Source organism: Pseudochaenichthys georgianus, unplaced genomic scaffold (assembly GCF_902827115.2).
Source record: "Pseudochaenichthys georgianus unplaced genomic scaffold, fPseGeo1.2 scaffold_924_arrow_ctg1, whole genome shotgun sequence".
Classification (NCBI taxonomy): Eukaryota; Metazoa; Chordata; class Actinopteri; order Perciformes; family Channichthyidae; genus Pseudochaenichthys; species Pseudochaenichthys georgianus.
In genome coordinates this window covers 40915-56850 of record NW_027263454.1, presented here as the reverse complement: position 1 = coordinate 56850, position 15936 = coordinate 40915, and the positions used below count along the sequence as shown (strand labels likewise).

Here is a 15936-nt window from a genome sequence, read left to right as displayed (position 1 = left end):
CTTCTATTATGCAGGGTTTCCAGTGGATTGATTAAGAGAACAAATATGTATCGACGTTATTATGGCGTCCCTTTGAGCACTAGCACTAACTGCATGGTTTATTTAATTATCTTTAGCCATTTTCTTAATGTCTATCATTGTTGTAACGCACTTTGAATCGCCTTGTGTCGAAAGCAGCTATAAAGAAACTTGCCTTTAAGACAGTTCAGGCAGGTCGGCGTGATTCAAGCTGTTTTCAGATCAGTTTTGTCCCGTACCTGCCGAAGGCCCCGTAGGTGTTGACGATTCGCAGCGGGTCGAAGGACGTGTTCATCACCTGCTTGGAGCTGAACAGGTTCATCACCACGGGAACGCTCAGGTAGCCAATCAGAACGGCCAGACAGACGTTCACCACGCGGCGAATAAACATCCCTGTGAAACGAACAATATCAAAGTCAGTTTTTTTAATCCTCGGGGAAATTGAGTTGCTCCATTGAGAATAAACACATACATATTATAAGTCAGAAGGGGCAATAAAATAAATAAAATAAAATAAAGTATAAAAATAAGAAGTTAAAGTATGAGTTTTCAATAAAAGATTAAATAAAATAATGATATATCATACAATGAAGAAACTCGGGTAGAAATGTAAAATAAAAGGTAAAATAAACACAAGACGTTGGTTTATGAGTATTAATAACTAGGGCCGGGACTTTAACGCGTTAATTAAGATGAATTAATTACACAAAAACGCGTTAAAAAAATTAACGCACTTTAATCGCACTTATTTTTGCACAGCGGAACGTTTCTCACTGGAAGAGTTTCAGGCGTACCGATTATACTGGAGCACCAACTAACGTTCATGACTTCAGCATGGGACTTCAAACAACAACAAACCTCGGTGAACAATAGTCAAACATGAACGAACAAGCTGATGAGACCGCTTTGGTCGGCCCCGTGGATGGGACACTTTATTTTAAAAAACGGACGGATGGAAGCGTCGATAAGAGCACGGTTGTGTGCAAATTATGCAAAAAAGAATGTGCATATCACCGCAGCACATCAAGCCTAAAGTATCACCTAAATGCAAAGCATGTAGCAGCTAGCATGTAGCAGCTAGCATGTAGCAGCTAGCATGTAGCAGCTAGCATGTAGCAGCTAGCATGTAGCAGCTAGCATGTAGCAGCTAGCATGTAGCAGCTAGCATGTAGCAGCTAGCGTGTAGCAGCTAGCATGTAGCAGCTAGCGTGGACGTTAGCCCGACTCCGAGTGCAAGGAACCACACCCTGACCCAACCCACACTCAGCCAGACGACTGGTTTCAGGGCCAGGATGAGTGAGTCCACGTCTGAGAGAATAACCAGCTCCCTGGCTCACTGACTGCACTCGACTGTCGACCACTTGGAGTCACATCCATGTGGAAACTGCTTCTCACTGTTCTCAGGTCAGATGTGTATATTTGATTACAAATGCGATTAATTTCGATTAATTAATTACAAAGCCTCTAATTAATTAGATTACTTTTTTTAATCGAGTCCCGGCTCTAAAAATAAGATATTGTTGATGGTTTGCAGTTTAAAAGTTAATATGCAAATAAAGAGTGGAAAAGTGACTGCCAGAAAAGGGCTATATATAAACTAAATGTAATCTGATTATTATTAGCAGCCGTTATGAAACATGGACGTATTAAACGTCAACGACTCAACTAGACTCACTTTGTAAAAGTTCATAAAGCAATGCATGTCAATTCTCCCTCAGTGCTCCGACATGTGAAGACTTTAGTTGACTGTTAGAGAAATACGGCGTCTCACGTCTCCACGTCAGGACTTCAGGATGAGACCGAGTGGAAAACTGTCGTTAAATACAACATCAAGATGTATTTTTATTAGCTCCAGAGGGATTTAGCGAAGAGACGACATTTCCTGGTACAGAATTAGTGCCATTAGCCTGTGTGTGTGTGTGTGTGTGTGTGTGTGTGTGTGTGTGTGTGTGTGTCTCTGAGGCTGTGTGTGTGTGTATGCGTGTGTGTGTGTGTGTGTGTCTCTGAGGCTGTGTGTGTGTGTGTGTATGCGTGTGTGTGTGTGTGTGGGTGTGTATCTGTGTGTGTCTGTGTGCGTGCGTGCGTGCGTGTGCATCCGTCTGTGTGTGCATCTGTCTGTGTGTGTGTGTGTGTGTGCATGTGTGTGTGTGTGTGTGTGTGTGCGTGTATGTGCGCGTGTGTGTGCGTGCGTGTGCGTGTGTGTGTGTGTGCGTGAATGCGTGTGTGTGTGTGTATATGTATGCGTGTGTGTGTGTGTGTGTGTGTGTGTGTGCGTGTATGTGCTCGTGTGTGTGCGTGCGTGTGCGTGTGTGTGTGTGTGTGTGTGTGTGTGTGCGTGAATGCGTGTGTGTGTATATGTATGCGTGTGTGTGTGTGTGTGTATGTGTGTGTGTGTGTGTGTGTGTGTGTGTGTGTGTGTGTGCGTGCTGACTTCAACACTTCCTCAGAGTCAGAGGCTGAACATGTTCGGTCGTTAGTTTCGACCCGCCTGTTGAACTCATCAACATAATCAAACCTCTCTCCTTCTGACCGAAGGGACTTCCTGCGTCTGTGGGAATGATTAAAAACACCCGGCAGGTGGAAGCGTATTTTATATCCACCGTCTTACGACAAAGCAAAGACTCTAACGGGTCCAACGAGACCAATTAGAGAGCACCGCTGTGGCTTTCCCACTTTGTACGCAGCGTGTAAAACCCGTAACCCGCATCGCAGTAAACTCCAATGAACCGCATGTCATCGTTTTCCCAGCCTCAGCCGTCTGAGCGCTAATCCCTCCATCTCCCATAATGCCTTTCCTCTTGGAAGCGTCAACGGTTAGTCTACAAGTGTCTGGACCCATTGAGGGTATTACGGTTTCATTCTACGATGAAACACCGAGCTTCAGTCTCATTCTGCCCCCATACCGTAGAGAGGATATATGGCCATGCCTCGTTGGGACTCAGTGCTGGTGAATCCGGGGCTTTAGGAATAAAAAGGGTCTTCTCTTTCCGGTCCTGAATGATGATAAAAGTTCTTCGCTAAAGATTTTCTTTAATGTGAGAAAGACTTTTCACCCTTTTTGGCCGAAAACCCGCCTCGGCAAAATAAGTCACTCTGATTGGCTGTTCAGCTTAGCGAATCGGTGCATGAGAAGCGCAGTCTGTGGCCGTTTCTCAATCTCGAGGATGCTGGCTTCCAAGCCAATATTTCAAGCATGCTACGTCATCGAGTGCCGCCGAAGGACTGTTCCAATCTCCAGCATACTTGGAATTCCACCGAGGCCGCGTCCTTGGTTTGGGGGAAATGTCGAGGCTGCACATGGGTAGACTTCGCGTCCTTAAAATCCCCACAATGCTTTGCGCACGGACCAATTTCAAAAACCCTCGCGGAGAATGGCTGAACCGACGCAGCACACATTTAGATGTAAGTATAGTGGCGTAGAACATGTGTTGGTAAATATGTGACTTTGTCATCACCAAAAATGTGTTCCGTGAAAGTAAAGCAAGTTCATAATCAGATAGACATCGTGAGGTATTTATTTTCGGTACAGTTTATGTTGAAACCGTTAGAGTGGCACACTTGTTAGCCTGTTCCATTCTTCTTCGTGTTCCGAAGCCGTGGCTTGGAAGCATACTTGCTTTGTTTCTGAAGGAAGTGACTTGGAAGTACGCGACTACCAAGCCAGCATCCTCGCAATTGAGAAACGGCCTGTCTTCCGGTTGTTGCCTCTTTCGAATGACGAACACACACTACCGCCGCCACCTGCTGGTAAGGAGAGGTATTGCCACTCACGCAGTTCGTTCGTGCTACTTGGCCGGCGGCTGAAGTCTTTGCGGTGTGTTCCAGTGCGACACATGGCCGAGACGCAGGAGACGCGAGGCAACAGTCGGGGGTCCGCCTGTATCAGTTCTTTGGTGTCAGCTTGGTGTGTCCGGGCCTTTAGAGATTGTTACTGAAAGTCGATGTGAAGAATCGTCAGCATGTGAAGTGCATTAGCCTTGGTTTTAAAATACAAGCGAGCCTTAAAAAGTAGCAAGGTGTAGGATTTGGGTCCCTGCACGATTATATTTTGTGCAGAAAACAATGGCCTTCATGTTACGTCTTTGCCTGGTAATAAAGCCCCAATCTCCTTCACCTGTCTCCCAATAAATACCCCAATGGCTTGAGGCTGCGTTTAAAATAAAAGCATAAACATCTATGAAAAAGTTAGAGAATTAGATTTCTGATTTAATTAGATTTTTTTCTCACTATTAGATTTTTTTTCCACTGCATTTCGATTTTTTTTCCCGTATTATTTCGTATTGTTTCTGTACTTGAAGGCTTTGTTTGTGTTTCGTGAGTACCTTTGCTGGGTTTAGGTGTTCTTCCAGCCGCCTCCTCCTTCTGAATCTCCAGCACCGCCTTCTTGGCTCCAGATTTAGAGCTAAACAGGAAACCCAGCGCTGCGTCATCAAAACAGGCCAGACTGGGAACAATGGTGAGCCAGTTCAGGAAGCTGAGGTTCCCGCTGGTGATCAGAACCGCCTTATAGGAGACGGGATAACAAAAGGCAGGATTATAAGTGCTGTTATATTACTTAAGTGGAGTAAGGCATTTTAAAGAGGTTCACTTTCTTTTCATAATTTCAACTTTTTCCTCAAGATGTAACGTTTTACAAAATGTTGCAAGTTCTCCGTGTTGTGAAATTTCTCTCAGAATTTTGACTTTGTTCACGAAATAGAATTTTTTTCTGAATTTGCTATTTTTCTCAGAATTGTGACTTTTTCTCAGATTTTTTTCAAAATTTGACTTTTTTCTCAGAACTCAGAGTTTTTCCTCAAGTATCCAAGTTTTTCTTTCTTGTACATTTCAAACCGTTTACCACAGTTTATGTAGTCTCTCTCCTGTATATTTTTTAGTCACATGGAACAGGATCTGGACCGCTCCACTTAGAATTTTACCTTTTCTCAGAATTTAGACATTTTTCATAGAATTTTACTTTTTTCTCAATTCAACTTTTTTCTCAGAAATTTGACTTTTTTCATAGAATTTTACTTTTGTTTCAGAATTTAGATTTTTTTTCTGAGAATTTTACATTTTCTCAGTATTTTTTCATATAATTTGACTTTTTCTCAGATTTTTTTTCTCAATTCAACTGTTTTTTCAGAATTTTGAAATTTCTCAGAGTACCATGTCATTCCTTTCTTGTACATTTCAAACCGTTTACCACAGTTTATGTAGTCTCTCTCCTGTATATTTTTTAGTCACATGGAACAGGATCTGGACCGCTCCACTTAGAATTTTACCTTTTCTCAGAATTTAGACATTTTTCATAGAATTTTACTTTTTTCTCAATTCAACTTTTTTCTCAGAATTTTGACTTTTTTCATAGAATTTTACTTTTGTTTCAGAATTTAGATTTTTTTTCTGAGAATTTTACATTTTCTCAGTATTTTTTCATATAATTTGACTTTTTCTCAGATTTTTTTTCTCAATTCAACTGTTTTTTCAGAATTTTGAAATTTCTCAGAGTATCATGTCTTTCCTTTCTTGTACATTTCAAACTGTTTACCACAGCCTTAAGTAGTCCCTCTCCTGTATATCTTTAGTTACCTGGAACAGGACCTGGACGGCTCCGTTGACGGTGCACATCCTCCGGCCGAGGAAGGTGAAGAAGGGGAACACGAGCTCGATGAGATGGTTGGAAATCGCCTCGAAGCGATGAAACCACCACGGAGAAAAGTGCATGTAGTAAGACATGGGATTAGGGACCGGCTGGGTCTGAAGGGGAAGACAGAGGATATTAAGTTATGACCACCCTTAATATCATTATCACTTACATACATTTTAGTTTACTAAATTTAAATTAATTAATTATTTTCTGAAATGAAATTAGGGGCGTTCTTTTTTTTCAAAACAAATATTGTATTCAATGTAATAACACTTTCTCTCGATTTAAGACACACGATAACATACGTTTCTTTAACTTGTTTTAATGATACTGTATGCACAAAAACATTTGTTCAATTTATTTTAATCTTACTCTAATTAAGGATTACTTTTTGTAATTAAATACCAGTATTTTCTGATGGGTTTTTAGTTTCATTGTATTATTATTAAACGTATAAGCAACTGCTTTCGGATTTTGGGCATACGATAAAGCATGCTTTTCTTGTTTTATTCATACCATATATACAAATATTAGCTTCCATTTTAAAAGGGTCCAAGTATAGAATAATTATAATTAATTAATAACACAATATTACCAAAAATAGAGTGTTTAAAATGCATGTTTTCAACGCTTCCCCCCGTTCAAAAGGTTCGCCTGAGCCGAGACGGAGACGACATGATGCCGGTACACATTAGGGGAAAGATTTCCATGTCGAAATAAGAGTGGAACTTTATTTAAATGAAGGCAACCCCACCTACACACAGACAGAGCTGAGCAGTGTGTGCATAATTGAGTGTGTGTGAGAGGCGGTTGCATGCAAACCGTGTAGAAAACTAAACGTGCAAATAGGCGAGGTGGTGAAAAATAAATACGGTACAGAAATAGGTGGAAGGGAAAAGAAAACAAGACACACCAGTCTGTGCGCTTATTGTTTCTGTGGAACAAATTGTGGGATATTTTACCTGCAGCTTACCAAAAACACCACACACACACACACACACACACACACACACACACCACACACCACACACACACACACACACACACACACACACACACACACACACACACACACACACACACACACACACACACACACACACACACACACACACACACACACACACACACACACACACACACCACACACACACACACACACACACACACACACACACACACACACACACACACACACACACACACACACACACACACACACACACACACACACACACACACACACACACACACACACACACACACACACACACACACACACACACACACACACACACACACACACACACACACACACACACACACACACGAGGATCAGCTGTTTCTCTGCAGCTTGAAAGAGAGCAGTGTGTCAGAGTAATAAATATATATATTTATATTCAGGGGTCAACGCTCGGGTTTATCTGGATTCTATCTCGTTATAGAAAACAGGACTTTGGGTTTTTAGAAAATGTAACAATGGCTACAAGGACATTTCCCAATAGGACGGCAGTGCATCCATCCATCTTCTCCGCTTATCCGTGGTCGGGTCTCGGGGGTAGCAGCTCCAGCCCCAAGCGTCCCTTTCCCCTCATCAACCAGCTCTGACTGGGGGGTCCCAAGGCGCTCCCAGGCCAGCGAAGAGATATAATCCCTCCATCTGGTCCTAGGTCTACCCCGTGGTCTCCTCCCAGCTGGACGTGCCTGGAACACCTCCCTAGGGAGGCGCCCAGGTGGCATCCTAACTAGGTGCCCGAACCACCTCAACTGGCTCCTTTCGACGCGAAGGAGGAGCGGCTCAACTCCGAGTCCCTCCCTGATGACCGAACTTCTCACCTTATCTCTAAGGGAGACGCCGGCCACCCTGCGGAGGAAACCCATCTCGGCCGCTTGTATCCGCGATCTCGTTCTTTCGGTCATGACCCATCCTTCATGACCGTAGGTGAGGGGAGGAAGGAACACGGCCCGGTAGACAGAGAGCTTTGCCTTCTGGCTCAGCTCCCTTTTCGTCACACAGTGCGGTAAAGCGACTGCAGTACCGCTCCCGCTGCTCCGATTCTCCGGCCCATCTCACGCTCCATTGTTCCCTCACTCGAGAACAAGACCCCGAGATACTTGAACTCCTTCACTTGGGGTAAGGACTCATTCCCTACTTGGAGTGGACAGTCCATCGGTTTCCTGCTGAGAACCATGGCCTCAGATCTGGAGGTGCTGCAATGCAACGAGTGCAATCTTAACTCGTAGTGCGGTCGGGGCTCCTTGCTAATTCTTCTTCTCAGATATATAAGGATTTCTGATTTCCCATGATGCATATATACACACACACACACACACACACACACACACACACACACACACACACACACACACACACACACACACACACACACACACACACACACACACACACACACACACACACACACACACACACACACACACACACACACACACACACACACACACACACACACACACACACACACACACACACACACACACACACACACACACACACACACCTCGTAGTGGTAGTCCATGCAGGTGAGGTCCCTCCAGCATTTGTCGCCTCTGATCTTGATGAGACCCTGAAACACACACACACACGTTAAAGCTGCTTCTGGCTGATCGAGTTAAAGAAGCAGCCATTGGATAATCAGATTAGAGACAGACATCATTTGAATCCAATATTTAGCAGGAGAGACCCAACGGGAATACATGTGGTACGGATTACCCTCCTCCAGGTGCAAACATGATTGCAGGCATTAGCACTGAATGCTAGAAACATGTCAGTACCGTACTTTTCGGACTATAAACCGCGACTTTCCCCCCATTTTTTTAGTACAGCTAACGGCCACTAGGGAACCTCCTACATCTATGGATTTTACAGGTAAAATTAACCACCTTTAACACTACGGGCTCTAGGACCGGTCCGCGCCCGCCACCTTTAAGCGGCGGGCTCCAGCAGGAAAAGCTGGAGGCCGGAAAAGAGCGAGACAGGTAGCGCGCCAAAGTAAAACCGAGAGACAGAACGAGAGCAAGACAGACGGACCATTTAGCTGCTGCGGCTCATATGCTTTATAGTCCGAAAAGTACGGTAGTTTTGAAGAAGCGAACACGTATCCGGCTGCTAAACGTCAATGTCATGCTTTCAAGAGTCCTTTCCCACTTGAAGCTGTAAAATGTGCACATTGTAGAATATAAAACAATACATATGTAACATTGGTATATTAGAACTAAGTCAGTGGTGCTTTGGATAGTATTGCTGAATGAACGGATGGAGGCGAATGAGGGCAGAGGACGAAGGGAATAAACCCTCGAACACTTCGTTGGGAAACACAGAGAAATGTGTCCTCCACTCCAAGACTGCTTTACACCAAATTAGAGTAAATACGTCTCCGGGACACGAGACGGTCAATATTGACGCATCAGCCTGACACAGGAATGCAGAATAAATTCTCCGCTAACGTCTCTAAACCAGATTTAGAAAAGCCAGGACATGTCGCTCTGATTGGAGGCTGGTTAATGTGCCGATAATCCAATTCAGTCATGAGACCCTAAATGTCAGCAAGTACTGGCTGATGTGCGCACACTGCGGGCAGAATGCAAATACGTAGATTTGTCTTCGATGTAAATAAAGACAAATTATTCGTTTTCAGAAACGTACAGAGACAGAATTAACGACCCACAGAACGACCTGCAGGAGACAAGACAACACAGGTAGGATTAGCACCTGGCATGACTTTAGTGTAATGAGGCATCTTAAGAGGTCAACTAACATGTCTTTCTTCACCTAATTTGACTTTCAACTTTTTCCTCAGAGTTTTTACTTTTTTCTCAAGATTTGACTTTTTTTGATTTTTTTTATAATTTTTTTATAATTTTTTTTGGTCTTTTTCTTGTTTCTTTCAGAATTTCCACTTTTTTCCTCAAGACTTTACTTTTTACTGAATTTTCTGAGAAATAGCAATTTTTCAAAAAAGAATTAAATTTTCTCAGAATTTGACTTTTTTCTCAATTCATATTTTTCAGAATTTAGATTTTTTTCCTCACGATTTGACTTTTTCTGATTTTTCCTCATAATTTTCTATTTTTCCCAATTCAACTTTTCTTTCAGAATTTCCACTTTTTCCTCAAGACTTTTTTTCTTAGAATTGTGATTTCTTTTCCTCAAGACTTGACTTTTTCAGATATTTGCATTTTTTCACAATTCATATTTCTTTCAGAATTTAGATTTCTTTTCCAGAATGTGAACATCAGCCAGTAAGTGTCAGCAATTACTGGCTGATGTACACACCTCTGACATAAACACACACGTTGTGCAGAATGTAAATACATATATTGTCCTTCCATGTAAATAAAGACAATTGCGTTTCTTATTGATTCTGACCCTGAAGAGTTTTCAGAAACGTAGAGAGACAGAATTAAAGCCCGACTCCAATGCGTTTTAGTGTTTTTTTATCTCATTTTTTTGCAGTTTTCAGAAACATAGCTGGTCTCTCGTCTACGGGAAATTGTGATGGCCACTTGCACAACTCCCTCCTGCTAAAAAAACAACCTCTTAGGACATACAGGATATTCTAACTCATGCAGGCAGGATTCAAAGATAATTCATAGCAGCACAACCGGAGAAACCCACAGAGAATTAACACCCGACTCTGAAGCGTTTTATCGTTTGTTTCGCTCACGGTTTTGGTTTTGTAACTTGCAGCACTTATCTGTATTTTAAGCCGAATTAGAAAGACGTTTACCAGCAAGAAGAAGCGTCGGTCTGATGGGCCTAAAATCTGATATTCACCCCAGGATTGGATTTTCAAATGTGTGCCGAGGGACGGTTTATGTTTATTCATGTTACTTTCAGTAGCTGAATTACTCTGGTTACATTCAGTGGTATGTATGAACCCAATATTACAGATTTCGCAGGGATTTAATTGCAATACATGGATACAAAAATAAGTATCAAACACATAAGACATTTGACCAAATCAGATCCCAAAATAAAGACCGCTAATTTGAGGTTGAAGAGAGGAAAACTTTATTTGCCTAGAAGACCACACCTCAGACTAGACTAGAAAGTGACCTCAGGTTTCTGCACTTTCTTCCAGTTGAACATCCTGCACCAGTCGGCATGCCAGCAACACTTTATCCCACAATGCTTAGCAACAGGTAAACCAATCCGATCCGCACACACACACACACACACTCGCAGTAATCCCAGTTAACGCCCAATGCTCCACACCTAGCATAGCATTTCCAAATTAAGGACGTTTTTACTACCCGTTACCTGCCAGCAGAGAACGGTGTAATCCAATACACACACCTGCATGCCAGCCCTTCAAATACTTAGCTTGTAAACTTAAGGGTTTCTTCACAATAAAAGCAAGTCATTGTTTAACAAATGGTTCACGCAGAACTACACCTGCACACACTCGTCTGTGTTGGATGTGTGTGTGTGTGTTACATGTTGTGATCATGGACCCCTGGTTTCTGTGATGTGCTATATGTGACATGTGTTGTTTATTGTTCTCTTTAATCCTTTCGCCTCCATCTACTTGTCTTCCATCCTTTCTTTATAACTAATGCTGTATTGTGATTTTAAAAAGGTGTATTATCGCCTGGCCGGGGACATCAGCTGGAAATGAGCCATGTTGGCTAAAGCTGCCCCATTTACGGAGCGTCCACACTACAGCTTCAAAAAAAGCTTGGAGCTGGGCGTGTCTGGAGCTTGGGGATTTTATTCAAGCAACACGACCAACAACCAATCACATGAATCTCCCGCCCCCGACATACAAAGCAAAAAACCCCGGGGATTTGATGGGAGCAATATATATATATATATATATATATATATATATATATATATATAAACTCCCCAAACAGGGAAACCCTACCAGTTTCCCCCCCTGTCTCTGCCACCTCCCTCCATGCCTGGTTCCTCCGGGTTGTATCCCGGGAGGTGAAGAGGGTCTGCTCATACAAAACCGGGTGGTTGCTACGGCGATAGTTAGTTTCTCCTCCGACTTTTTTTGAAATATAGAAATGAACGGCGGGATATCTCTCCCAGCTTAGACGCGGTTTGATTGGCTAGCGCTTCAGCTGTCAGATTTTGCGAAACGGGATTTGATTGGCTGGCGCTGGCTACTCCGGCCGGAGACGGACCGCTGTGCTACCCACAATTCAGTTCAGCGAAAAAGCGAGGCAACGTGACGTCACCCCATTGAAAGTGAATGGGCAGATTGGAGTTTTCGACGTTGTAGACGCTGTAGTGTAGACGGGCCGTTGCTGTTCTTTGTGACAGTTGATCAATGGGGACTGTCCACGACCCCATACACAAATACAATGTTAAGAGTGGCTTATTAACTGGATTTAACATTTGTTTCTTTACTTGAGTTTTTTGGGACACATACATGTTTTGGCATTTGTCTTTTTTCCAGCATAATACATAAACAACTGCCAACGATCCCAATGGTGCCGTTGTGATTTTAGTGTTGTGTTTCTTTGGTTCGATATGCAGCTAACCCCGATATGTATTATCTGTAACGTCCACACGGCAGCGCCGCGTTGAAGCTTGCCGGTGGGCGTGTCTGGCGTGTGACCAACAACCAATCAGATCTCCCGCTCCGGCATACTGGCATATGGTTTGATTTAGTGTCAAACCTCCCGTTGCTGTGGTTTGAGATGCAGCTAACCCTGACGTGTATTATATTTAAGAGTGTTTGACTCACAGCTCCCAGCATGATGCGGACGATGAGCCACCTGAAGGTCCAGATGCTGATGAGGGAGGGGGGGCAGCGGGGGGGAACCTGGGAAAGCGTCCACAGCGGACACAAGAAGATCGACAGGAAGCCCGTCTCCAACAGCTGACTCTCCCACCCTGAAACCATCAGAGGCACTTGGTAAAGACGCTGAAACAGACATTCAATATATATATATATATATAATCACACTAGAATATAATCAAGTAATGCAAAGGATATTTCTATGATACTACGTGGGGCAGATAATTATGTTTTGATTCTTTAAAGCCTACTTACTCAGACCTCAATGCTCATGTCAGTATAAAATCAGAGATGGTGTTTACTTACCGAAGGAGTACCTGGAAAGAGAGAGGAGAAACAAAAAGGAAGCCTCAGTATATCAAGTTGATGCAGAAATAAATAGATGGAATATGCCACCTTTTATATTATATGTTTGATGCTAGGCAGTTAGCATGTTAGCTATCTCCTGTGGTTGGAAACGATGTTAAAGAGAGCAGAATTACGGTCAATAAAACTTAAATAATTATGCAAAATAGACTAAAATGCTTAAAAGAGCGGGAAAAAACTGCCACGTTGGGTGAAATTGCTCTGTATTAGTGCAGTGTAGAACACAATATATAAAATAAGGGAATAAAAGCGCACAGTTTAAGCAGTTAAAAAAACATGATTTTAATTTAAAATATTATGATAATTCAGATAATGATTACTTGATCATCCCTACAGTGTGTACTAAAGCAGCAAAATGAATTTAAATTGTATTAAAAACGATTATTGTAGAGCTGCATTAAGTCCAGGCGTACAACCGCTATTCTACAGATTCAATCAAATATCCTTCCTTGGTACAGATTAAAAAAAAAAGAATGTTTTGAAATCATAAATCCCTATAACATCTCAAATCCTACATATCCTACGTATAACCATGTGTGTGTGTATATCTCACACTCACCACAGCTGTCCCACGCTGACCAGAGAGTGGTACAGCACCCACAGGGAGGCCATGATCACCATGTTGGCCGTCCCGGTAACCAGGACGACGGCAGACAGAGCCATCCCCGCCACAGCGAGGGCGTCCAGGTTGGCGTCCATCTCGCTCCAGTCCAGCAGCCAGAGGAGGGAGGGGGTGTAGGCGAAGGCGGCCATTCCGATCTTCCCCCCCACGTACCTCTTCACGCTGCTCAGGTAGCTGCTGCAGGGCATCAGGCCGCGCTCTCCAATCAGCTGCTTGTTCTGGTTGAAGGCGACGCTGAACGCCAACACTGCAGAAAAGAGGCGAGACGAAAAGGCACAATCGTGACACAAGTACTCCAGATTCAAGGCTATTATTGTCATAACTTACTAATTACTTGTATTGATATTGAAGTGACTGTTATTTATATATTGATTGTTGTGCTTTTATTCATGTATTTATGTAAATGTCTCTGTATATAGGATGTACCACTGAATAAGGTGTAATAATATCCCCATTTTTACATGTTTTATATTCTACAATTTGCACATTTTTACTGCTTCAAGTGGGAAATTACTCTTTAAAGTCATTTCCTTCACATTTAGCGGCCAGATATTGGATATAAACTCATAAAAACAAGTGTTCACTTCATTTTACTCAAAACTAGTGAAATGTGTCAATCATTCAAGTGCCTTTGCCATATGTGTCCAACTGTCTGTTGATTGTATATATACATATTTTGATATATTTGTATTTGGGATTGTGGGAAACGGTATTTCAACCTCTCCGTCTGTACACACAAATTGAAAGATTGACAATAAAGTTGACTTTGTACATTAGCTTAGATATGGCAATGAAGAACTGAGGTCACAGGCTCCTCCAACAGTGCAACATATATATATATATAGGACATGTAGATAACACAGTTAAAACGGGGTTAACTGCATTCAAGTACAATTTAAATATGATATATTAAATCCAAATCCAGAGGCTGGAATACACAAACTTCCAACGTTAGCTCATAACTCAAAAGGCTTTTGGAATAGAGCTACAGGGTTTTCGTAGGTCTCGTGAATGCTTGCAAATTCTCAGGTGTCTTTTTATTCCATGACATAAATTAGGAGGTGATGTGAGTAAACAGTTCTGGACTTCTTGTTATATAAAAATGTAATGCAGGACTTTGACATGGAGGTATCACTACTGTATCTTGATATCACAATATCAATGGCAAAAGCTAATGATTAGCATCACTGGTAAGTAACGCTTAATAACCACAATACTGGTGCTGGACAGAAGTATTTCTCAGCACAAGTTTCATGAACTTATTTTAAGTTTAAGACCAAAATAAGATATGTTTTAAGGATGATAATGGTGCACTGTTATTGCAGAACATGGGCATAGGAACATATTCCATTAGACCAAGAAAAATAAGCCATTAGCCTATAGATTTAAAACATAATCAAATGTATGCCTGGATGTGAATATGAATGTCGACTATGCTATATATACACACACGGGGGGTACAATAAATAGTACTTGTGCCAGACAGACAACAGCAACTAAATTATTAAAACATTTAAACCAAATTAGGAGATATTTAACACAAATTAAATGGGTGGGAGTTGTTGGAGAGCCTGGGCAAAGGCAGTGACAGCTACACCAACTCAAATAACTTATAAATGAACTCACTGGTTTATCCTATGGTTTTGTAGTTTAAACCGACAGCAAATCACAATTTCAGCACTAAAACACTAAAAAGACAAAGTAAACAAGAGAGCTATCATGTCAAACGTGGACTAGCAAACCTACTAGTCATTACTGTTGTTTAAAGCTAATTATCTGCCTTTAAAGTGAACAATGACAGGTTTTAGTGGAGTAAATGTCAGTGTGCTTACAGTAAATAAAGGCGACAGAGCGCAGCAGCACAACACGTGTGAGCCAGAAAGTCCCCGGATGTAGGCTCTGTGGTCTCCGGTCTTTCTCCGGTTCTTCTCCCGGTTCTTCTCCATGTTTCTCCCCGCTTTCCTCCCTCTCAGGCTCCGGGGTTCTGCCCTCCACATGTCGCTTCCTCACAGAACTACCAGAACTGTCTCCGGTGGCCGCCATGTTGAAGGGATCCATGGTCACGTGATGTAGGAGACGCGGAAGTGCGTAAACAGGATTTTTCAATTATTATGTTTTGTTTGTATTATTTGTGGTATTCAAATAATAATAAATCAATTTAATTCAATTCAATTTAAATAATAATAGGATACATATATCACTATTTTAATAACAATATAATACAATAAAATATAGAATAAATAGAACATATTAATTATATTTATATTTATTTTCGGAAGAAATTATAATTATGTTACATGTTATAATAATTAAGTAAATTATATGAAACATACAATGTATATGTGTTTGTTTTATTAATACTGTTAAAGCACTTTCCTCACTATCCTTCCTTTTCATGCATTTTGAATAAAATGTCCTTCAAATAAATTCATTACTGTTGTTGTTTTTTAGATTAGATGCAGATAAGAACATGAAATAAAAAATGGGTTTAGGTAGGCGTGTGGCACAGTGGACTAGTGCCT

General features: G+C 41.8%; 1 protein-coding gene across 1 annotated transcript; it reads right to left on the bottom strand.

Moving 5' to 3' along the window:
• Nucleotides 1-199: 199 nt before the first annotated feature.
• lmf1 (lipase maturation factor 1) lies at nt 200-15475 on the bottom strand. Its single transcript, XM_034080178.2, has 8 exons — nt 15247-15475; nt 13352-13661; nt 12733-12743; nt 12373-12521; nt 8170-8235; nt 5590-5757; nt 4341-4521; nt 200-411 (listed from the first exon to the last, which is right to left on the bottom strand). The coding sequence occupies exons 1-8, from the start codon at nt 15470-15472 to the stop codon at nt 236-238; spliced, it is 1287 nt and encodes a 428-aa protein (XP_033936069.1). The 5' UTR covers nt 15473-15475; the 3' UTR covers nt 200-235.
• Between the last annotated feature and the right edge of the window lie 461 nt (nt 15476-15936).